Source organism: Electrona antarctica, assembly GCF_951216825.1.
Source record: "Electrona antarctica genome assembly, chromosome: 8".
NCBI lineage: Eukaryota > Metazoa > Chordata > Actinopteri > Myctophiformes > Myctophidae > Electrona > Electrona antarctica.
In genome coordinates, this window is record NC_136789.1 from 4,201,204 (window position 1) to 4,226,764 (window position 25,561).

Below are 25,561 nucleotides of genomic sequence, written 5' to 3' on the forward strand. Positions count from 1 at the left end.
TAATTGAAAGGTTTGCGTTCACCTGTACCCTCTCTTGACTATAGTTCCCCAGGGGACTGTACTTGACATGGCTGCGTCATCTCTGTTCACAAGCTTTCAAATCACTGTTGCTGATGATGCTCACCTGTTTTTCTCCTTCCCTCCTTGCCTCTGAAGAACACATCGCTGCATGCCTGGCTGCAGACATCTCACATAGTGGATGTTTTCTCACCACTTCAAGCTTAATGCAGACAGGACTAAGCTTCTCTTCTTCCCTGGAAAGTCCTGCCCGTGCAGGATCTTTCCATTTCCAACAACAACAGCCTGGTGGTTCCTGTTCCAACTGCCAAGAATCTGGGAGTTGTCCTGGACAGCTTTCCTTCTAGGCAGTGATCATTTGAACCTGTAGGCCAGTTATTCTCAAATTCTCAAAAGGACAACCAAATTAATATAATCATATTTGGCTTTTTTTCCCCTTGTTTTTTCAGATCTACAAGCTTTCTAGCCTGGTAGACCATCCTGGGTGCAGAATTCACATTTTCCCATTTCATTTGAAATCAAATGAAATGGGAATTCCGCGACTGGGATTGTCTACCAAGCTGCAAGTTTGACTACCTCAAAGGCTACCCCAGGCTGAAGGCGTGGCCGAGAGTCCAAGACTATGTTTTGCACCCTGTCTGTCCGTCCGTCCATGAGTCTGGCTGTCTGTCCGTCCAGCCATAGCTCATCCATCAGCCTCCTAGCTAGGAAACATCAGTGAACCCTCGCTATGAGTCTGGCCGTGCCAGGCTACCTCCTAGCTCCAGGAGGCAGATTTTTGCAAAACACATTTTTTTTAGGAGCTCCTATGCCCAGCTTTCCGGGTCTGTGTGAACACAAACATTGGCTTGTGATTGGCTGATCTACCCCATAGCGATGATTTGATTGGCTGGGGAACATACACATATATTATTAGATAAAAGTGAGGGCAGAAAAGTGAAGACGCCAAAACTGATTGGCCGGAATGACTTGTGATGATTTGATTGGCTTTGATTAGCACGGAATATGATGATAAGAGCGCCCCTCACTTCACACGAGTGGGATTTTTTCATAGGGTCGCAGATTACTATGAAAACCTGCAAAAGCCGTCTGTCCGTCCGTCAGTCAGGTCACGCCTCCATATATGGTTGTCAGCCATCACGCCTCGTGACATGTCACACCACCATATATGGTAAACGCGTCATATATATCTCCATATACTGTATGGTTGACGCTCCATATATGGCCGTCTCCATCCATATAACTATAGCCAATAGCCATACATGGGGAAGACTGGATCATCACCTAGATCTGCATATATGGAGCCAGCCAGCAACTCTACATCTGACCTCAAACCCTGCCCCGCACCGCAGAAGTGAGCGCTCCCTGGGAAAGCGTTTCCTACTAATACAATAGTAGCGCACCGCGGCCACTTCATGAAATGTAAGCGACCTAGTCATCAATGGGAGTCGCCCCCATGTCGCCTAAGCCAATGGGTGCCTAAGCCTAAACGCTGCTTAAGCCAATGGGAGCTGCCTAAACGCCATCAGCCAATTGCGTAGTAGTGACCTAGTCATGATTGGCTGCCTCCTAAGCTATATGACACAGGCAAGGCGGAGGTCTGCAATGCCCAGACCACACTCTCAACCATAGACATATATAAACACTGCAGTGGAGCGCGTGATAACACTGGCTAATGTTATTAACTGAAGAGCAGGAAAGATGTACAACAGAGACACCTGACAAATATGACTATGTAATTCTTTTTTTACAAGAACCTATCTTGTAGTTATTTTGTCTTCAATGTTGGGAGAATAGCTCTATTTTTTAACTAAATTTCAAGAATAATTTATGGTCTAAAATCCAATCAGTGTTTTGCCCCTAAGAATTTTGTAACCAACATCCACAACACTATGCATCTGTTATTACGTAGGTTTACCTGGTATTCTAGTTGCTTTATAGCACATAACCGGTTTCTTGGCACTCTATTTACTTGACTATTTACCATATTGTTTGTTGTAAATTGTAACCGGTCACAAAGCTCTACCGACATCTCAGCTGCAGAGTTCAATGAGCTAAAGTACACACTCATGGGTGGAAAACATGTGCATTGCAAATTGCAATATTAGCTATTATAATGATTATGATGCTATGAAATCCAAGAATGCTGGTCCATCAATGGTATCACCATAATTGGTTATAATGTGACATTACCTCTAATGGTGTTTATTATTCAGCTGGTTGGTAATTGTGCTTGAGGAGGTACAAAAGACCATTACGTTTGCAATAGTGCCTTGACATGTGGGATTTGTGAACATTTTCTTGTCAACTCTACTGTACCTCCCTGATGTTTTACATCTTGAGTCTGGTGCATATTTCCTACAATTCCTCTTAAATTCCATTCTCTTCTATTGTTGTTGCAGCATGGATGTTTTGGCTTTCAATACCAATGTTTATGATGGACTACTGCCATCTAGTGGAGAAAAAACGGTAATATTTTGAATAAATACCCACTGGGGAGAATTAGGAATATGCTTGTCGTTTATTTGTATAAAAACACATCATGGCCAACATACAACGAATCTGAACCATACCCACACTGACAAGGAGAGTGGGGGAGATATTTGGATGTCTCAAAGCAAATGTAATATGGAGGATGCTGAATCTCCTATTTGAACTACATCAGGTGCATACATGTTTCCGGCCCCAGGCTCACTCTGGTCCTCATTAGCAGGCAGCAGCTGCATGTTGGCTGGGACATTCATTGAGGGAAAGGTCAGTCCGATGATGCCCAACGTAGCTGCCATGGCAAATTCAGCATAATTCCTGCCTAGATTGATTTTGGGCCATATGGGTATCTGCAAGTCAAAACGGTTGCTTGTGCATGAGCAGGTGTCAGCAATAACATCACAAGAGGCAGGTAAATGTTATGAATGTGCCCCTTTTGCAAATTTTGAGAATGTGAAATCTGTTTTGGGGATGGAATGTTCCTTGCTAAAAATGATTGAATTGCATTTTCATAACAATGCATTGAGAGACACCCATGTATTGTTGATTGTACACACCAGCACATGCACACGAGTAAAAAAAACCACACACACACACACACACACACACACACACACACACACACACACACACACACACACACACACACACACACACACACACACACACACACACACACACACACACACACACACTATTTCACACTATTTCACAGTGTTCAACTTTTGTCCACTGAGAAGATATACAGTATTATGTTGCAGATGTTCTGCTGCACCTCAACAATAGGGGACGCCATAGTCAACCTCAGGATGTGAACCAACGATGTTCTGGTAACAATAAGTCATTAGGTTACCACTGCTTCCTAGACAGACAGACAGACAGACAGACAGACAGACAGACAGACAGACAGACAGACAGACAGACAGAGACAAGCAGATTATTATTACGACTTAAAAAAAAAAAAACAGGACAGTATAAAGAATGAAACTATTAATGACAGACACCTTTTTTGTTAAGAACGCCTGTAGAGAGGCCAATTAGCTCAGTGAACAAATTCTCACTGGGACAATTTATACTGCTCATTGTGCATGTACAGTACATAAAGTAAAGTAGTAAAGCCTCAGAATGGGCAAGACAGACGTAAAGATCTTCGAAATGTCAGGATCAAGAAGCCCTGTGTTCACGAAAACTAGATTGTTTAATGTTTCAGTATCCAGTGAAGACAAACAGCACCACCCAATGGGAGGATTCAACAGTGTTACATTGCTGTGCACTTTGCACTGAGTTGCTTCACCTGTTTTCCTGTTGTGAAATGGTTACAGTGACAGTAACAAGACAAAAAGGGAACTTGCATGGTCATTGCTCAACTCAAAAGAAAGCAAATTAAGTTATCAGCACCCATTTGTATCTGATTACCTGGGATGACAGGGCTTTACTGTGGCAGCCCTGTCACCCCAGGTTTGGAGCTTGGTCCTGGGGATCACCAGGAGGCCGGCCTGGCCGGCATCACTGGATTTGAGGGGAAGGGACATGGGGATGGATGAACTAATTGATGTAAAACGTCTGTATACTTGTTCGTTTAATTGTAATGATGTATACATTTTCTACTGTTTTCCAGTAATGAAAAGGCATTTTACTTCTAAGTTGAAGTTTTGTGTGTGTGCGTGTGTGTGTGTGCGTGCGTGCGTGCGTGTGTGGCTTATTAGGGCACTTCTCAAATGACTGTGCACAGCTCATCACTCATATTTGGAACATGAACGTACTTGCCATAAACATTGCTCCTTCAGATGTCATTAACATTATGTAAATGATTCTAGTGTATATTATTATTAAGACATTCAAGCTTTACCCCAGTATTGGACTCCATGGTGGACTCAACCCTCTGTGGTGGAGGATGTCCTGGAACATGAAAATAAACACATGAGTCGACTCAGCACCAAAGAAACCAACTAGGAAACAAAGTTGTTACAGAGGGTACAAGATCAGAGACCTAGGCGGACTGCAAAGACTCGACCTCATCACTGGTCATCTAAATCTCAAGGCACATCTGTATTCATATTGAAGATTTTAGGGTATAATATCTGTATTGGGAAATAAGTGAGCACAAAGTAGGCTACTGATACAGTCAATTAAAAAATAATTCACAAGTTGTCTTTTTGCATACCGGTAGTTGTATTCATTGCAATAATATTACCGTGTGCTTATCCCAAGGCACACCTGGTACAGTCCAGTGTGCCTCAGCAGACCATTTGAGAATCAAGCTTAGTGGTGCCTGGCCTTAGTCAAACTAGTCTAGCAGAGTAGAGTAGAGGCTGTACAGCAGTCTATACAATGTAATGTAGAAGCACCAGACACTGGGCTGAGTGTGACAGCACATTGTTGGGCATTGACGTAATCCTAATCGATGCACAAAGGATAAATTGACCATTCCCTCACCCACTGAGGGGAGAGAGTCTCTGTCATAACAACATGAACCATCTTGCCTCTCTCTTCAATGACCTGAAACTAGAATTACTCTGAAAGAGCATTAGGTTTGTTCGGGACTTTCCTTGGATACCAGAATTATGCTGAAAGAACATGATGTTTGGGACTTTCCGTAAATAACTGAATTTCCTAATCGTAATATCTACTTTGTGATTAAATATACTGTGGCATGCATAGCAATCAGCTTAATTTGAGAGTCTGGAAATAAAAGAGAAGTTTGATCCATAACCCCTGCTGTTGTCTGTCCAGTGCAGGCCTACCGAGCCCTGTTACAGCCATGTTTGTGTAGCTGGCAAACTGATAAACACAGTGACAAACCCAACAGAATGGTGAGAATATGGCCACCTCAAATGCCAACTAGGAAAACAAATTTCTCGTTCTCTATCATGTGTGGCCTCTTTGCCTCTGATTCACTGGAAGTGGAATTTGTTGTCTTCTGTGTGAAAGGGAGCAGTATAGGAAGTGAGTTGCAGTGGCTTAGCAGAGAGGAAGGGCACAAAGAGGGCATTGTCAGGGGTTGTCCTTGAGAAAGTATCACGATGTGTGGACTCCCAAGCAATGACTGCGTCATTTGCGCTAACACAACACAATTGCAGACTCTCAGTCCCATGCCAGTCTCTCATACTGAACATACACAAGCTGCCATGCACACAAACATTCACACAACATTATGCATTCTTAGAATTGTTTCTACATTGCCCAAAAACCAAAAGCAGTTGTTTTGGAAAGAACTACGCAACTTAAGCCATAGCAATTTAACCAGTAAGACCCCCTGAGGGCAAGAAGCGACCCTGCCCTAAAGGGCGAGCGCTGAAACAACAGAGCTTCTTAATACGGCACAGTACAGAAGCAGGAGTTAAAATATGAATCTGGTGTCAGTAGAGTTGGTGGGCGACTCCATATATTCAGATCCAGTATGTCAAACCATGTATGGCTATCCAGGGTTTGATTGTATAGATCAAAAATAGTATATAAATATAGAACATTGATATGATATGAAATATACTTCATATATCCATATATATTCAATACTATGAAATGATGTCATGATATTAAGTATATTTGACCAATATTATATACCAAACAACGAGAAGGTTAGTTTTTAGTACATTTTAAGTTTTGTTTCTTTTGTTTTCTTTGTTCTTTGTTGTTTTGTTTTTGTTGTTTTGATTCTTTTCTTTTCTGTTCTGTTTTGTTCTTGTTAACTGTTTCGTCTTGTCTTGTCTGTCTGTTATTTATTTTTATTTTTTTCCTGTTGTTTGATTTGTTGTATTATCTCACGGTTATGCACGCCATTCATATGCTAGAAGCCGTAAGCACAATAAGCTAAGGCTTCAGCCTACACTTTTTTGGTCAATGTTTCTTTTCTTAAAAAAAGAAAAAAAGATAGCAAATGCAGGCACTGTATTTATCTGTTTTTCTTATTTTAATGACCAAAATGAATACACTTAACTGAACTGAAATGAGGTCAGTGTTGTGATCTTCATATATGGAGATCCAGGTAGTCAGCTCCACATATGGAGATCCATGTGTTGTACCAGCTTGGTTCATTTGCGAGTCGCGTCACGGCAACCACAGTGGTTGGACTGACAACCATATATGGAGATCTAAGGGTCTCCATGATGTCACATGATGTCACAAGGCGTGACCATATATGGGTGCATGATGTCACGAGGCGTGACCATATACGGAAGCGTGATCTCATGAGGCGTGACCATATATGGAGGCGTGGCATGGGTGACGCAATAAACAAACGGGAAATGCAGGTTTTCATAGTAAATACGACCTACGGTCGCAACAATATTCTGTCTTGGGAAGACTGGAAACATTGTCCAATTACCTTTGGCCAATGAATCAGCTGCTTTCCTGTCTTGGGTAATGTATAGGGAAGTCATGAGGAAGAACAAACCACCCAGGACTCCAACAAAGGGACAGAGAAGGAAGCTGTACTGTAGACTGCGGAACTTCCACTCATACGTTTCAGGGTTGTACGTACTTATAGCATCAGATATCTAGAGAACAGCGTGAAACGAAAGAGGTAGTGGTCAGTGATATATATTGTAGATACGGCAACACTTGGTTTACCAAAGAGACAGTACATTGTCGCAACATATCCACTGTTACTGTTAGCATTCTGTTGAAATACGGAACACAATATAAAGGGGTCAGACTAATATGCATATAAGCTAAAGAAGGAATTTGAAGCTGACCAAAGAATATTGATGATTTCTCACCATTCCTATTAGGTAGGGACTCCCTGCATCACCCAAGAGATGCAACACCATAATCTGGAGCGCCTCGGCCGTGGCCCTTCTGGTTGGCACAACAACATACTGAAGAACACAGGCATTACAGAATGATACAGTCACTCTATATGTTCAAGCAGACTGCTGATTCTAGCCATCAATGCAAAACTCAAACTCACCAGCAATATGTCGGCCAGTATGGGCCAGTTCAATGATAGCAGTGTCTCTCCAATGAAAACGAACACCTATAAAAACAGATGTGATTATGACATTAATCTATCTTATTTCCTCCAGCACTAAATGTTACCCTCAATGGCTGTTATAGAATACTGCAAATGGAAAAAGGGTGAATTTCTTACATAAGTGCCAGGGATGTTGATTGATGCCAAAAAGATGGCAAAAAAGAAACAAGGGGCTGATCCCAGCATGCCCACAGCACAGATGACTGGATCAACATTGGGCACTTTGTCCCTCAGGCACCTGGACAATGTGGTTCCAAGACACACTCCTAAAATGCCTGTCACCACTGTGACGCCACCAAAGATGTAACTGTTCGGGGGAGATGAAGTGGATTGGACCATTAAAATCCCTCACATTTGAACTAATTGATGTAAAGATGGGAGAGGTGGATCAAGGAACGCCCTGCTCGTACCTGTCTGAGATGTCGCAGGGCTCCTGGGTGCAGGGCGGTCGGATTCCCTGTGTGACCTGAGCTCTGGACAGGAAGGTGGGCGTCCAGAAAGCTAGGGCTCCGGTTAAGAAGGCCATGGCTGTCACTCCCATCGTCGACCACACAAAACTCTTGCTGGAGCATCAGAGGGACAAGTAATACGTACAGAGGATGTGAAGGCAAATCAGTGTCCATTTTATGTAGTGAAAGCAGTAGTGAACTGCTTACTTCTTCAGAAGGTATTTGATGTCTTCTAGGTATGAGCTCTGTTCTATGATTCCCTCTCCATTGGTTTCTGCTGCCCCTCTTGGCGGGTTGGGGCATAAGAAGATGAGCAGGACAACACCCACTACACCTAAAATGGGATTGACCTTATGACACAAAGAATAGTATCACATATTGCCCAACCAGTTTATATAGAAACAGATCATTTTTAGATCTGAAACAGTCTACTATTATTTAATATGATGTTATGAATCTGTTTACCCTAAGAGCCCAACGCCAGTCCCCTGTGAGAGTGGCTATGGATGATCCCGTTATATATCCAAGACCACTAAGAAAAACAAAACGCACAGTTGTATAATAACCCCTTCCAAGTCCTAAACACTCCAAAGGCATTAATTAATACAAATTATACTGGCCATATCTGAAGGTGTCTAACCTGCCGACAGGAATGAAGATGTAGAAGGCAGCGATCATGATGGTCCTCTGACCTCCAGTAAAGAGGTCTCCAATGATGGTGGGAGCAATAGTGGAGTAGCTGGCTTCTCCTGTCCCGACCAGAGCTCTCATCAACACCAAGAACCAGAAATACTGAAAAGAACACAACATGGAAGTTAGAGGATGGCACATACGTGGTCCAACTGACCCATTGCAAAAACATATATACGATATACAAAAAGGACTCAAATGAATTAGATTATTTTTAAATCATCAATGGTTATGCCAAGAACAGACTGATTAGTGTGTAAATAATGAGCACTACTAGGTAGAAATCAGAGAAAGGCTTTGATCTGTCATGTTGTACTAGTACGCTACACACCATCTAGGTATATTTAAATGTATTCCATCCTTCCGTTTTGAACCTGTATGTATACTACATTTTCCCAAGTTAATATTTGGTCTTCTGTAGCTATGGGCCACCATAATGAATGTTTACTCATATGAACTGAACTGCTCTCATTTTCTGAGTAAAGCCGAAACCGCACCAATTCCACATACAACTACTTGCAACCATTATCCCCAATGGCCGTTGCAAGGAGTTGCATTGGTGCGGTTGACCTTAAAACTGTTTTGTTGCAAGGAGTTGCGACTAGTTGCATTGGTGCGGTTTGGGCTGAAAGCATAACATAATTCTAAGCAGAAGCAGCAGTGTTACCCTAGATTAGAATGTCATTTAAATGGAAAGATCAAACAAATGGCAGATGAATGGTGCTTCTGTTCTTGAACAGTGCATGTGTACGCACTAAATTCTTGAGGTTTCAATTACCGACTCGCTGACAAAGGAGCTGCTCAAGGTAGTCACAAGCCACACACACAGGCCAACAATCATGATAACCTTCCGGTTGTAGCGGTCCCCAAGGTAGCCAAACAGAGGAGCCAAAAAAATGAAACTGCAGATGAAAACTGTAAGTATGTTAATATTTTATGCAAACTATCTCTGAGATATGTCTATCTCATAATTTTACATGCAGAATCATTCACTTGCAACATGTTGCCACAGATTGATTGCAACCAAGCACACACTCCAAACTAACATTGATTAAAGCTATCGGCCTACAGTATGTATCAGAAGACATGCACCCCATACCACCTAACTTCACATTTTGGCTTAGCAAGAGTAGAGGTAAAGTTTCAATACAAAAAATAATTTAAATAACAGATGGTCATAGAATTTATTTGACATTCAAATACTATTAGCCTCTAAGATGGCTTGTAGGTGTTGGACCGATAAACCATAACCATTGCCATACAAATGTAACGTTTACATTCTATTATCATTCAAGCAATGCACGAGTGGAAACAGTAAAAGCGTGCTTGAGAATGTAGTTTTGCATTTGACTGCATTATTATACCTGTCTGTAGAAGTCCAGATGTGCTGTCATTTATATCAAAGAATTTCTGTATGTTGAGAAGGACTCCTTCATGAAAATAAAGATTCAAAAAATCATGTTAAGTCTGAGCAACGCTGGTGCGCAATAACTTACAAGTATAAATCACCATCAAACGAGGTTATTATGCATACAGAACACTGTGGATGACTGTAAAGAAGAGGGGATCATTCAACCTGCTATTGTGTATCGATCCATGTAGTTGAGCAAGTTGACATAACAGAGCACAGCCACTGCTATATACGAGCGCACAGGTGATACTGTGGCTGGTAGAAGTGAGGAATGGCTATTAACAATGGAACCATAGCGTGGAGTAGGGCTGTGACTGTTACTCAGATGGGCTGTCCCTCCATCCTGCTGCAGCATCACTGGTCCATTCGACTCCATTGTACCAGGCTTTTATTCACCTGCAAGCAGAATATGTTGAACAGTGGTTGGTTATGCATAGAAGGTAGACCTTTATCAATTCGGTCTGAATTTCAGTTTAATCTACACCAAGCTAGCTGATGGCTGCTCAGGTGCTTGGGAAGGGAGCAGTTAGGGACACCCCAACATAATTGCGGGATGGATTGGGGGGTGAACTGGTGACCATCTGATTTCTACCCACTAAACTATATATATTATATATTACTTTAGATGTAGGCTATCATTTTTCTAACCTCAGAGCTGGGATTTGATTGTGACCTGTGTGTTGTAAACAAGTCTAACCCTAACCTGCTAAACATTACTTTTTTTCCCCTTTCTTTATTTAATGTTTTTTTTGCGGCTTTCCTCTTTATTTAATATTTTTTATAGAGGGACAGACAGTAGGCTGGCAGGAAATGGGGGAGAGAGATGGGGGAGTGACATGCAGTAAAGGCCGTCGGGATCGGGAGTCGAATCTGTGGCACACTGCCAGACTCGGACTACCGGCCAAGGTGCCTGGACCGCTGAGCCACGGCCCAGGCCTAAACATGACATTTTGATTGAGTTATTTAGGAATACCATAGAGTGGGTATTCTGGGGAAGTACATGCACACACGCACGCACACGCTCACATGCACACGCACACGCACACGCACACACACACACACACACACACACACACACACACACACACACACACACACACACACACACACACACACACACACACACACACACACAGTTGCGGACAGTTGCGGACAGCTAGACCTGTCACTTTGAACTCAATAATCATGTATATAGTATACAGCTCTCAAGTTGAAACATTGTTGGCTGTTTTGCAACTTGACCATGGGATGTTTTGACACCCACAAAAACGATATCACTCAGAGTTTGTATTTAAAGATTTGTTGTGGTGAAGGTTTTGAGCCACAGTGAAAAAGGGCAAGCTACAGGTCACCCCAGTAGTTAACCGGAGAGTGTGTTGACCACATAATTGCTACATCTCTGTTTTTCCAGCTGGAGATCAGTGCTGCATAGCCTTCCACCTCTCTGCCCTCAATTCCTTGTCTTGTTACAATGCTAGAGTACATCTATCTAAATCTAAATACAGCAAACACTGCCCATACAATAAACAAACAAACAAACAAACAAATACATTAATTAATAACAAATAAATACATGAATATACAGACGGGTGACAAAATTCAAGGAAAACAAGTGGAGAACGTCGAGTGTGAGTGTGTGTGTGTGAGCGTCGCTGAGCGAGATCATGGTGTGGCCTTACTGACCTGCCTCACTCTCTAATATCTTTTATCTATAAGTTACTATGTGTGCAATTTGTGAGGGGAAAAACCTGCACACCTGCTTGTGTGCGTGTTTCAGGCTTTCATAGGCTGTGATCTTCTTTCGAGGGGACATACATGCAGTAAATACATACATTACATACTGTATTCATACATACATAATAATAATGATAAATCCTGTTCTAGGCCTACTGTGACTCCATATATAAGGAGTATTGGGACTGGATGTACACAAGTAATATCAATGAGAAAGAAAGAAAAAGCTCTATGCTACAGTATAATCAGTCTACAGTAAGATGCTGTAGGCCTACATAATTGGTTACAGTCCCAGCTGCCCACAGTGATGTGTGGCAGCCTGGGTATTATTAACAGACTAACAGTCCTATCTGTGAACAAAATATCCTGGGATTGAATGGGTGGATTTCATGAAACGTTGTGAGAATGATTTATAATAACAATAACCTACAGTGAGTGTACATGAAGTGTATGCTGTATACTATTATAGAGGTCTGCTTTTCTTTGTTTCCCTATCATTGTTTTGTTATCATGTTGCTATATATGCTGCTGCATATGTCCAGAGTAGCCAAAACAAAAGTAACTATTTTTTTATTACAGTATGCACAAGACATTTGAATCCTTCAACCCTATGAAAAATAGGGTTTTCACAAAATGTTTTTTCACAACAATGTTTAGCAAATGAATACCTCATTTTAAACACGCCCCCTTGCTCTGTGTATATTGAATGGTTTCTGGAATGTCTTCTTATGGCGTGTAGTCAATGCATTCAGCCCAGTTTGGAGAGTCCATTGCATTGCCTGTTGCCAATGCAATTTAAATGCAGCTATTAGTTTCACTTTCAATTTCTTTGCAAGCAAATATACCAGGCTCTGTAGAGTCTTACAAACACATTGAGTTTGAAACTGTCTATCATATTCTGTGGTTCTGGCAGTGTTTCAATATCAACACTACATCTAATAACATATGTATTGTCTCAAAATAAAACTTAAGTCAAAACCAGCCTTACCTACAAGTTAATGAAGTCTTGACGTGATGTCCTATTCACCACATCCCATATTAGTAGTTCTCAGTGATTAAGGTAACTCACACTGTATATACCAGGCTTGAAGAGGTCCAACAGAGATGTATCTCCCTGGGACTCTAATATGCTCTGTGTCATATTAGGTTAGCAAAGGGACCAGCCCCCTTCTGGGCTGGTCATGCGCTTTCACACAGATCACCCATGTGATGTAATGTTGTACACTTCGTCTGTCTTCTTCTTGTTCTTTTAACTCTTTGTGCAATGTCCCTGCCCTGGCCACTAGCGTATGCCCTTCAATCAATACTGTTTCTACAGTATACTTATTGGTGTGTAATAGTTCTGCTACTAAATATGTACAATAACTTATTTTTTATTGTCTTTGAAATGACCACTTCCCTGAGATAACCTAGGCCTATAACTTGTCATCGTTTTGCAGTAAATGCAAAGAATAATATGTGCTCTATCAAATTATGTCAATATTCTCACTCATACAGACATACTTCGTGGGTGTGAAAATAAATGTGTTGGTTGGCATGTGTCTGAAATTATACACATCAAATTAAGATCAATGTGCCTGTCAACTTGGGACGCTGACGTATGTTGGATCATACATTCAGTATTCATACACCAAGCCACCAACATTCAGTAATGGATAAGGGATTTCAAAATCGTCACAGACAAAATTAACCAAATAAATACCGGTATATGATATATCTTAATCATTTCACAGTTTATGACAATATATGACTATTGACATACATATAAGTCTATTTAACATAAGAGGATTAAATGACTTTGCCAAATTACAAACACTAGAGCGGTGACCATTGGAGTACTTAGTTGCCCAAACACAAACAATGATTGTGCCAGGCCATTTTTGGGAAAATAAAAATAAATAATCTCATGCGTACTTTTGCCTGATTAAACAAAGGGTATGATGATTGATATTTGGACAGTTTTGGGGTTATTTTGGTTATTACTGACCTAGACGTCCTATAGTATCTATGCAGTGCTATACTGCCACCTGTGTGTCAGGCTCACAAAATGACAGGTACGGTGGAGCACTCCAATGTCATTTTGACTGTGCATGCACACACCTCATGGTATAAACAGCACTAAAATCTAAACTACAGACCTCAAAACAAACTAAATCAGACTACTACTATAGACCTCACCTATAGGACTCACCTATGGCTCAGGGAGCGTAGAGGACAGAGAACAGAGTAGCCTGTTGGCTTACCTACAGCAACTTGCAATGGGCCTGGTTTTCATGATACTCCAGACAGTGCAGTGCAGTGCCAGTGCCCCCACACACACACACACACACACACACACACACACACCGTTGTGCCGCCGCAACCGTAAGTCTATGGAAGAGTTATATGGCTCTCGTATGTTAAATACTTGCCAATGTATGCAACAACAGAGACATATTCTGCCTACCCTCCGTTACAACCGCCATTAACAACACCTGTCTGTCTGCAATTTGCAACTGGACCTATGGCTAAAAAAGAAAGAAAAGTCCCCCGGCCACTGATCATCGTTCATGACAGTCTTGATGATGCACGCCACGCATTCGCAAACTGTACACCCGGCACAGTAGAGGGCGCTACACGCTATATACTTAGAACTGTAGTGAAATTCGCATCATGTAGAAGAAGGATGACGAGCTTGTTGCTAAACATAAACTGAAGAGAGGAGACTGTTTATTGAACGTTAAGTTAACGCTTCCGTGTCGAAATATTCACATTGAACATATGTGTTAAAGGTCGCTGAAACATGACGGAGCCCCAGGCGGTGTTGTTACTAAGAAGACAGCTAGCTGGTAATATAAAAACGTTATTGACAAATGCATATCGGCTAACAGATAGCCAACCAGCTAGCGTGATGCTAACGTTAGCTTTGATTCAAGTGATGCCGCTGGCTGGCGCAAAAAACTATTTCTGTGAACCAGAAGGTCCTACTGTGACTGTGTAACGTTTCATGACATTGCAAGTGTTGTAAACTGATTATAATTGTAAATCAACTTTACTGACGTGTCGTCTTGTTGTCATATACACTGTAACTTAGACCCGTTTGCTGTGTCTGTCAGTCTGTGTAGGGAGATAAGTTGTTTGTTAATGCTGCACTACACAGTGTCTGCACACTGAACCGCTGAGAGATATCAGCTAACCTGGGCTGTAACTTATGTACACCAGACAGTTAGATAGAAATGTATGTCCTCTGGCTCCTGCTAAAAGGTAAACTGGACTGGACTGCTTCGTTGTTAAACCAACTAATGATGTAGCCTAGCCAAGTGACTCACCGTTGTTTTCAAGCTACATGGCTAACGTTATCAAGATCACACTGTCTGTCCCATTGGCTGTTTCTTAGATGGTGTCAGCTGCGCATACCGTAGTTCTCAATAACTTAAACACAAAAAACAGTTCCTCTGAAAAACACACGAGCAGCAGTAAGATCGCCATCCTCATCAGCAACGCTGACCCTACAGTGCAGTGCCAGCCCTGAGCAATTTGGTTCCCTAGGCAGGATTTTCCTGGAATTTCACAGGAATCCACGGGTGATCGGACTAACCAGCCATGGCCTAAAACTTTACTTTATTCTTTAGTTGTTTGCGGTTGGCACTAAAATGGTGGCGTAAGCAGGATTCGAACCCAGGAGTTATGGAAAGTCTATTGACTAACAAGCCATGCTACGAGCTGGCTGCTGGAATGCTTTTCCAGACTCTAGTAGATTATAACAATGCCCAACTCATGTAAAAAAAGGAAAAACCTCACACAGTAAGGGAGGGGTAAGAAAAGCCCCGCTAAGTAAGGGAAGAGATGGGAAGACGATAATGGTCACAGCCACACTACCGGCTGGGGTGGCACCTGTCAGCAGGAGGAGTAGGACGAAGCCGATGGGGGCTCCTCACTGGTAGGTGAGTCAGTAGGATACAACAGCAGTGACAACACAGAAATGTGTGCCGAGAGGAATCAATTGGCATAACGTCGACTAAATTGGGGAGGAAAAGTGGTAAAAGGAAATAAATCTGACTTGCCTAAACATGCTGAGAGTGAGACCCTACAATATTAGTTTCTGCAAATGTTAATTTGTGCTGCGCTGCCTCCAATCCACTATTCGTTGGATTTCACCTTCAAACCCTGGTAGTTTTTTGGCAACCATAGTGAATGTGGGTCCCTCTGGCCCCTCCCCATGGGTACACTACACAACATTTTGCAGGAGATCTATGAACTTTCTCAGTGTAGACAATGTGTATACTGTGTGTACGTGTAGACTAACCCACTGCCTAGTCACTAGGCAAGTAGGCAGTACACCCATGTACACGTACAGTGCACTAGGCCCTAGTGCCTACTCACCCCTTACAGTAGGTGTCATAGCTACCCCTTCCTACCTCGCTGACCACAGAGCTCTGCTCTAGCCGGCTCACTCTGACTGAGCCACAGTGGGTCCATTTCAGCTCATGCTCATAGTTTCATTCAATGCAGGTGTAAGCAAGGCGTCTATTCTCTGTCCTAGGCATGTTGGAACATCATTCAAACATGCAGCATCTAGTGGACTCAGTTAGTCAGTCAGTTAGACCCCATGATCTACTACACCTTGCTTTTAAAATGTAGGGCTAATCTGTATCTGCTATCTGGATATTAATTTATATATTAATAATATTATTACTTGCGCAAGCAGAGCGCGCAAGTATTGTGGTCGGCTGGACGTATGTACGTATGGTATGGTATGCGTGGTAGGTCTATATACTGAATGTTGATGGTGAAGTAATTAAGATAGGTTTCAGATTACATACATGTATACATACAGACATTACCTTATCTTAATTACGTCACCATCAACATCCAGTATATATACCTACCTCGCATACTGTACATACATACGCCAGCCGACCACAGTATAGTACTTTCACCTTACATACATGTATACATACATACGTTACCTGTTACCCAACCAATATTGAAACATATCGTAATTACGTCACCATCGACAGCCAGTTATAACCTGACTTTGAAACATATCGTAATTACGTCACCATCAACATCCAGTTATATAATACGTTTCTTTAAAGGTTTTAGTATTTAATTTCAACTTCAGTTGGCACTCGACAGAGTGCAGTTCTAGTTAGTTTTAGGTGATAAGGTGACAAACGAAAACTGCATGACGTCACGCCGTGGTGGTGACTCACCGCTCACCCAAAAACATCTCTCTGTTTTTACTAATAACCATTTAAGTTGCCACCATTTTACCTAAAACTGGAGTATGAATAGGCCATAAGTCAGCCAACTTGAGCCAAGTGTAAAAACACGGCCCGTCGGGCAAGTACAGGTCAAGTTCTACTTGCCCAAAGGTCATGCTCACTTGCCCGAAAAGTAAATCCTATTAATGTTAAATCCAATCGATAACCGTAGAGTGAAATGTTAGAGAAATCCTAGGAAAGGGAGAAGACAGGATGAAGGCTGTGACTCAGAGCCTTGATCAGGCATCCCTAACAGCCATGCCACCATTAATTAATTGTTGAATATGAGACTGTGGTAGTCATAACCTAATAACATTAAGCCTTATCCAATCCAATTTGTGTAGATAATTAGTCACGTGCATGGTGCTGATGCAAATTGCTGTCTACAGTTTGATGCAATGGAATAGTTCCACTACACATACGCATGTATGTGTAGTGGAAATCTGTGGACAGTTGGACACATTTAACAACACATGCTACTGGATAAAAAAAGGAAAACATCACGTTGCTGGATACAAAAACATCACATTTGGAATGTTTCAAGATAGCTGGGGCAGAATTTGTTAGAATTGTGCACTTGGTGACTTGGTGACAAGATTTTTGGCATGGTGTTAGGTATGGCCCCCCTAGTGGTCTGTTTGCAATGAATCCAATGTAAAATATACTGCCTATTAACATTGGATTCATTGCAAACGGACCACTAGGGGGGCGAGCCCAACTATAGAGCGCTGACGTCACTCGCTCATCCCCTGGTTCTGCCTGGTTCATGGAAGTAATTTCTCTATGGAGAATAACATGGGGTCATCTTAAAATCATCATATAAGCATTGTGGTCCAAAAATAAACAAGCTGTCTGCGTTATTGTCAGAGAGGTGTCGCTGTATCGTTTGCGACAGTCAGTCACTCCTATATGATTGACTGTCATTTTCTAGCGAAAATTTAACTAATTCAGTAGCAGTAACAATATCGTTTTCTCTGTCAGTTGATTCTTCATATCCATATGAGTGAAACGGCCGGGATGTTTATTTTTAAAACACAGTTATTATATGAGGCGATCTGTAAAATCCCCCTATGGGGATTACAATGCAAATGAAAAGTACATGAACCCGTGGATTTGCGCCCTCTACCGATATTGACGTCAGACTTCGGTGCTCTATATTGCCCAAAATAATCATATTTGAACTGGGGACCCCTGTCCTGACAAGCACTTGGAATGTAGGAGTTGAGGCATTCAATTTTGTTTGACTTGGTTCCACAGATAAATGTTGTGAAAATGGCTGATTTACAAGCTCACAGCACCTGTGAGGTGTTGTGAGCTTGTAGATTGGCTCTTTCTTATATTGACAATTTGGCCAATATTTGACCAGTTTTTAGTGTTTTGATTACTTTTGAAGTAATGGTCTTTTTTCCATTTCAGGTATTAAAAGTCTGTCATCAGGGGACCTATCTATACCTTTTCTTTCCTTTTTCGGACCGTTCACCTCCTTCATAAAAGGGACAATGGATAGCCTAAAATCTAATAGCCCATAATACACTTACAAGCAGATCATTTATAACTGGATATGACTTAACATGGGTATTTGAGGCATATCAAAATTCCCTTGAGTAAAACATTTCTCTCTCTGCAGAGCTGAACAAGAACCCTGTGGAGGGATTCTCAGCAGGCTTGATAGATGATAATGACCTCTACAGATGGGAAGTTTTAATCATTGGCCCTCCAGACACACTGTTGTAAGTCTACAATGTTTGTCTTTTCTCAAAGTGGAAACTAATTTGGTTTGAGACAGTTATCTATATATATTTATGTTTTCATCTAATTGCATCTCATCTGCTGCTTGAATTTAACCCTTTGCTTTTTCCCCCATTCACAGTGAAGGTGGTGTGTTTAAAGCACATCTGACTTTTCCCAAAGACTACCCTCTCAGGCCACCTAAAATGAAATTTATCACAGATATATGGCACCCCAATGGTATGTTCAAGTATAGTACACTGAATGAAATACATTTCCGTTTGTTGCAGGTCCTGTAACCGTCTATAGGATATGAGGAAGAACATAGTTTTCTATTTGGTAAAGAGAAGTCCAGTGTGCTTCAGCCTGTAGCAGAAGGTTAACCTCGCATCAGCAGACTTTCCACCTCTGAAGAATGCGTGGTCTGTGTTCCTAAATCGCCCATGTGAGATCCGGTCTAGGTGTGGTTTACATCAGCGAAAATATTACCTGGGCACTACAGGAGAGACTACCCAAATAAAATATACTGGAGTACTTGACTGGTCTTCACTCTCCACGTGTTTATTGTTTTGCAAGGATGACTGGTTTCAACTTGCCTCTTCCTCAGAGTCTCAACAGGAGAGAGGAGGGGATATACTGTATATGCCCTCCCCCTTGATGTCCAACAACGTCAGTTACGTCACATATATTTTATTTGGGTAGTCTCCTGAAGTGCCCCCAGGTACTATTATGTTCTCTGGTGATGGTTTTCTATTACTGAGACAAAGTTATTACATCTATCTATAAATGCACCATGTCTCTGTAGTCTGTACGTCTGTCTGTACGTATGTACGTGTGTATGGCTGTAATGCACGTAACTCGAGAACCGTTAGCCCCGCGGTTAGCCAAATTCGACACACACGTGTTCCACACCCCCACAGGGAGTGCAGTGCCCAGTCGGTCGCACCATATATATATATATATATATATATATATATATATATATGTTAATCTTCAACTTCCATCGTTCTTGACTTGGTGCTTTACAGCCGGGCACTAGTCTAGTATTATTATTATTATTATGTAGTTACTAGCGTAAATCATGATGTTTGGGTTTAGCATGGTTTTTATTTAGACTTTCTGGAATCCATTGATCATCGTCATAATTTAAACTTGTTTGCCTTATACCGGTGTGCCTATTCAACAGGGAGGTCAACTGGGTTGGATAGCATAGTCTACCTATGCGTATGTTATGTTACAACCTCAGAGTGAAACTCCTCACTGCCAGGTGAAAAAAGGTGTTTTATGAGTACTAGTGTAACTAGTAGGCTATCTACACCCAAGACCAACAGTGGGGGTTAGCTGCAACGGGGACAATATTTAGTGAAGTACACTGTTCAAGGGTGCTTGGCATAATGACTAAATTGGGGGATTAATTTGTGCAATTACAAATTGTGAATGTCAAGATTGTTTTATGGCAAGTCAAAAAAACCTTCAAAACACTCAATTTTTTATTTAAATTCTGTTTATCTTTAAACTAGTTCCAGCAGCATGCCCAATATTGAGCAAGGAATTTGTATTTGGTTTGACTTTCACTGTTTGGTAAATTCGAATGGTTCCAACGATATCACATCAATGGCAAGTGGATAGACCTTGGCTTAGATATACAGTATTCACATGGATACCGATTTGGCTTATTGGCTCACAATCCACAGTTGCATACTTAGTACTGGATAATTTAATTATAAAACTTGTCTGAATATACACTGACAGAAGATTTTTTTCGAACACCATATCCTGCTTCATGATTAAAAAAATAAATAATATTTTTTTTCTTCCAGTTGACAAGAATGGAGATGTATGTATTTCTATTTTGCACGAGCCTGGGGAGGATAAGTACGGCTATGAGAAACCAGAGGAACGCTGGCTGCCCATCCATACAGTGGAAACCATTATGATTAGTGTTATCTCTATGCTTGCAGACCCAAATGGGGACTCGCCAGCAAACGTGGATGCTGCAGTAAGTACACAGCTCCTTTTGCAGAGAAAAAGAAAGAAAAGGCTACCAACGGGCATAATGCCTGATTGCTTGGAATAGCCAAGACTGCCATAGCCCTCACTCACCTTTTCACATTTCCTGTAAATTGTGTGTATTGAACTACAAGGGGAAAAACAACACACTTAAAGCACACATCAATAATTTACACAAAAAAGCTAGCCCTAAAACTTAATGAAGTAATAACACACACACACACACACACACACACACACACACACACACACACACACACACACACACATCCATTATCCACCTTTCATATCATGCCCACAACCTCTATTTCTCAAATTTCCTTCTGCAGAAAGAGTGGAGGGAAGACAGACATGGAGAATTCAAGAGGAAAGTTGCCCGTTGTGTACGGAAGAGCCAAGAGACTGCTTTTGAGTGATATTTAGCAAAGTTCTAGCTTCACGTTTTCAGGGTATGTTTATGGGCTGGCTTTGACTTTGTTAACCCAGTCTTTGGTTTCAGAACTGAAATGTTAAAGAAGAAATGGTGTACATTATATGTGTTATTTAAGGGGCGTAAGTGATATTGGTTTTGTTAAAAGAAGTGTAAATATTCTGATTATTCCACTCTAGCTATGCTAATGCTATAGTTTGTTCAGTAGCAGGGGTCGCTCCGGCTCTTACAAAATACATCGGGACTCGGGATACCAATTTGATCACTCATCTCATACTGAGGAAGTGAATGAAAAATTGGAATTAGAACGACAATTAAAGCTCTCCAATCAGGAGAGGGGTTCCCTCTCCTGATTGGATACAATTGTTATCCTGATCTGTTTACTAAAGAGAGATGGAGAGACCCTGTTACTGAACAAACACGCTATAGCTGTTAATATTATTGGCATATAGAGATTTAACTTTACTATAGCTAACACGTATCCTGTACTCACAGATGTTGCATCAGGTCTAAATGGGTTTACAAGAGGCCACGGCTCAGTGCCTTAAAAGCCCAAAGCTGTGATACAATATAAGATGGCTTTTTGTGTACACTTTTATTAAGAAGGAAAACATACCTTTTTATTGATCCTGTGATTGGGCATGATGAATGCATGGGGGAGCTGTTGGGGATAAAGTGTCTTGCTCAAGGGTCTGAGTCAGACAGCCTCTATTCTACACCAGGGCAGCTATGGCCACCTCGGGTTAGCAACTTATTGTGAATTGCAATTTGATTGTGTTATAATTGAGAAGAAAACAACAAAATCAAGATACTGTATGTGGTTCACTACTTTTCATAGAAATGTTAATTGTATTTTTTTGTCTTCACCAGGTCTTCAATTGAAAATCAACATGGCACTGTTTTGCTGCACTCTTCCACTCTTTGGCCAGGTCTTCCCCTGACTTGGGTAGGAACAGGTTGGCTACAATAGGCTGCAATAGAACATAACAGTGGCTACAATGGCTGACAGAAACTCGCCAAGCAAGTGCCAACTCAATAACAACAAAAGATGGTAAAATGATTTTGGAAGTCTATGAACTGCTTCAACATTCAGGAAAATATTGTAAAGATCTGTATATAGCACAGACAACCGGATAATATATAAACTCACTTTCCATCCAGCAACACACTTAGACCAAATGAGTAGCGCTTGTTTAGGTAATGTTTTGAGAGGTTTTAGTCAAATTTGCCCATTATCATCTAGTGTTATTATTAATTCTGTTTAGATTGTTTTAACAGGAAGGCAGGGAAGAATCTGAAACTGTTGAAGAATCTCACTTCTACAGAGCAGGATTGGTTCTAGGAAGTTGTGAATGACATTAATGTGGAAAGGTAGTTGGTGGAATGCTGGTAGGTATATTGGAATACACAAAGCATGTCTCTGTTATGAGTTCTCACAGTCTCAGCACTTAACATTGGATATGGGTACATGGATGTTTCTTCATTATGGGTCTTAACTCTTCAGTTGCCTTTGGAAAGGGAACATGCCCATCATTGCTCATGCATGCTTGAAAGTTTTTCCACATCTTTTTTTCAAAAGTGCCTCCTGAAAAATGCTTGGCAACTCCACCCTGCATTTAACAAGAGTAAAAAAACAAATATCGGAAAAGTTGGAGAAATTGTTTAACACCTTGAAAATTGTGTGTGTGAATTTATTTAACAGTCCAGTTCATGAGGATGATGTTTAATTAGAATATTGGTAATATTTTGGTGTAGCAATAACTCCCCCTTGTGTGAAGTGTACATGTCTTAATTTCATTTTTATTGTGATAAAGGTTTGGTTGATTTGGGGTCTATTTCTCCAATGTTCTATTTTATCATCATCTGTTTTTCCTTTATAAGGGATGCATGATATTTCGGTTTTGGCCAATTATTGCACAATAATCCGTTTTGGGAATTGGGATGTACAGTTTTGCCCGATGGGCTGACTACACAGACACATTCATAGAACAGTGTCTGTAAACTGCATCTCTTCAGTGATTGCAGACTCTTAACGCACAGATAATTATAAATAAGGATTGGTACTGAACATTTGTCATAGTATATACTAGACAAATGCCACTGGTGAAAGACCACGATATCTGTGTCGATTCGCCCATGGAAGTTATGGGATATTGACCAAAATCTTGACCTTGTGCATCCTTACCTTTTTGTGTTGCCCTAGGTAGGAATTGTTGTGCATGCTTTAACCTTAGTTTACTTTTCTCCCCTGAATGTTTGGATTTGGTTTGCGAATGTTAAGAGTGTTTGTGTATACAGTATGTATGCCCATGTTCTTTTTCCTCCCTTTCTCTCCTGATCCTCAATTATTTTCTTTTCATTCTATTTTGGACTATTACAGTTTTTGCCTAATGTACAAAGACAAAATACTGATGTATATTTTTCATGTTATGAAATTGTCACCTGTAGTGAGCTCTTCTAAAATATGACTTTTTCAATAATTATGTCTTGTGCATTTCATTGACCGGTATTTTGGATGATACAGGAATTGATGACAACGAGCAAGAATAATTCAGAGAAACAAGCTATAATATAGCATTTTACAGTCATAGACAGTCATACGACCAAATATTGTCAGAGCTTACATGACAGATTAATAAAATATACAGATTTCTTTTGGAATGGTTCACTGACAGTCAATATATTAGGTTTAGAAGGGGCTATGCCTATGCATCTTGCAAGCCTGTGTGCTCCAGCATCTTAAATACTGGGAATATTGACGGCAGAGTTTGACGGCAGCATGATAATAGAATTATGAGACAATTCAGTCGACAAATACATTTGTACATCACATTTCTCAAACGGTCATGAAACGTGCTGACTCCCACATTTCACAACATCACTTGCACTGCACCACCTTGTTTTTTTTTTAATAGTATATTTTCAGGCCGCTATGACTCCTTCAAATCAAGTCCAAATGGCAATGGTCACATGTTATGGCCATTTGAAATGTTAGACACTTCTGTAAATAAATAGATCTTCAGATCTATCGGCTATTTTCAGCAAAGAGGTTTGGTGTGTAGAGGGATAAGTACAGAGTGAAAAGTTTATTGTGAGTATTTACAGTTAAATTGGTTAAATTAGTCTGAAAATACACATTAACATGAATCCAACATAAGTATGAAGCTATCTATGAAACCTATGAAAAGGTTTATTCTGCAACACAATGCCCTAACAGGGCAACCGGACTATATAGTAATTGCAACACTTCTTATTATGCTAGAGAACCCTAAACTTTGACGCACTACTTGTCCCACAGTTTTGACAGTATGCACTTGAGCCATATGTCAAATCGGGAATAGTGTGCTTTCTCATTGCTAAGAGAAATGTAATTGATATTAATTTATTCGTGCATAAAATTTCCCCATTGACATGAATGGGAAAATGCGAAAACTCATTCAACATTCAAGTATTTTTTCCTTGGAGACCGTAAGGGCTATAGTTACAAAACTTGGAGGGGAAGTTCATAATAATTACTAAAATGAATGAACTTATAATTAGTAGGCTAATAGGCTTATGACTCATGAGAAACATTTCCAGGTGGTTTGCAAAGCATCAACTACTGTATAGGCTTGTAATTGTCTAATAAAATAATAAATCCATATTCTATTATGGGATCTTTTCCACAGGTCTGTGCAGAGAGCACTGAGGGGGAAGGGGCCCAAACCCAAGAACATTTTTGGGGGTGGTCTTTTTATGGGTTCAGTCCCTTGTACCATTTCACATCAGTAATTTAGTCGGCCTACATTGGATGTCTTATGCTAATTGAGCAAGATGTTCCACAATAACTTGGCCCATGTCATTGGACAGTAAAATAAGAAATATGTTCTCATTACAATGTAAACATTAAAATATATAGTATTGATAAGGGCCACGGATCATCCGTGGCCCTTATTTCTTTTACAGCCTGCCATTTTATTTGGGGGGCACTTGAGCCAAAAGGGCACGGGCACGTCAGGTGCCTGCTTTTCCAGATAGGAGGCTAAGAGCCTGGGAGCTATATGTTTCTGTCATGATCAGGCCTAGATACAGGGGCGGCCTTAGGAATCTGGAGGCCTGTTTCAAGGCCAAATATGAGGCCCCCATATATACCTGACAATTATTCTGTTGATACAGGCGTATTGACACATAGTTTTGACTGTTCAATATCGTGCACAGCCATTACTCTGGACAATTACGCAGAAACACCTCCTCATCCTGTCGTCCTTTCACAAAGTGTCTCCCATTTACCTCCCAATGCTGCACATTTTACCTAGGTTATTAGGTTATTAACGGGTATAGGTTAGTAACTTTAACATCGTGGGAGAGAGCAAGGCAGCGAGTGAGCAAGTGGGCCAAGGATGGCGG

At 41.0% G+C, this 25,561-nt stretch overlaps 2 protein-coding genes across 6 annotated transcripts; one reads left to right on the top strand and one right to left on the bottom strand.

Annotated features, from left to right (window-relative positions):
- Positions 1–2,526: 2,526 nt before the first annotated feature.
- spns3 (SPNS lysolipid transporter 3, sphingosine-1-phosphate (putative)) lies at positions 2,527–15,186 on the bottom strand. Of its 5 annotated transcripts, XR_013790665.1 has the most exons (15): positions 12,750–12,876; positions 10,193–10,423; positions 9,981–10,046; positions 9,395–9,531; positions 8,567–8,718; positions 8,392–8,458; positions 8,134–8,276; positions 7,888–8,040; positions 7,595–7,784; positions 7,415–7,480; positions 7,224–7,322; positions 6,830–7,001; positions 4,355–4,404; positions 3,281–3,367; positions 2,527–2,855 (listed from the first exon to the last, which is right to left on the bottom strand). XR_013790665.1 is itself a non-coding variant. In XM_079508278.1 (14 exons), the coding sequence occupies exons 2-14, from the start codon at positions 10,401–10,403 to the stop codon at positions 3,350–3,352; spliced, it is 1,524 nt and encodes a 507-aa protein (XP_079364404.1). In that variant the 5' UTR covers positions 10,404–10,423; positions 15,070–15,186; the 3' UTR covers positions 2,527–3,349. The 5 variants fall into 5 exon arrangements, 4 of the variants coding, with proteins under 4 accessions (XP_079364404.1, XP_079364405.1, XP_079364403.1 ...); XM_079508278.1 differs by lacking the exon at positions 12,750–12,876 and adding an exon at positions 15,070–15,186 and having other exon boundaries at positions 2,527–3,367; XM_079508279.1 differs by lacking the exon at positions 12,750–12,876 and adding an exon at positions 14,208–14,257 and having other exon boundaries at positions 2,527–3,367.
- On the top strand, positions 14,404–23,655 carry ube2g1a (ubiquitin-conjugating enzyme E2G 1a). The gene is made up of 6 exons (XM_079508280.1): positions 14,404–14,589; positions 18,635–18,737; positions 18,878–18,975; positions 20,556–20,734; positions 21,075–21,194; positions 22,046–23,655. The coding sequence occupies exons 1-5, from the start codon at positions 14,544–14,546 to the stop codon at positions 21,159–21,161; spliced, it is 513 nt and encodes a 170-aa protein (XP_079364406.1). The 5' UTR covers positions 14,404–14,543; the 3' UTR covers positions 21,162–21,194; positions 22,046–23,655.
- The last annotated feature ends 1,906 nt before the right edge of the window (positions 23,656–25,561 follow it).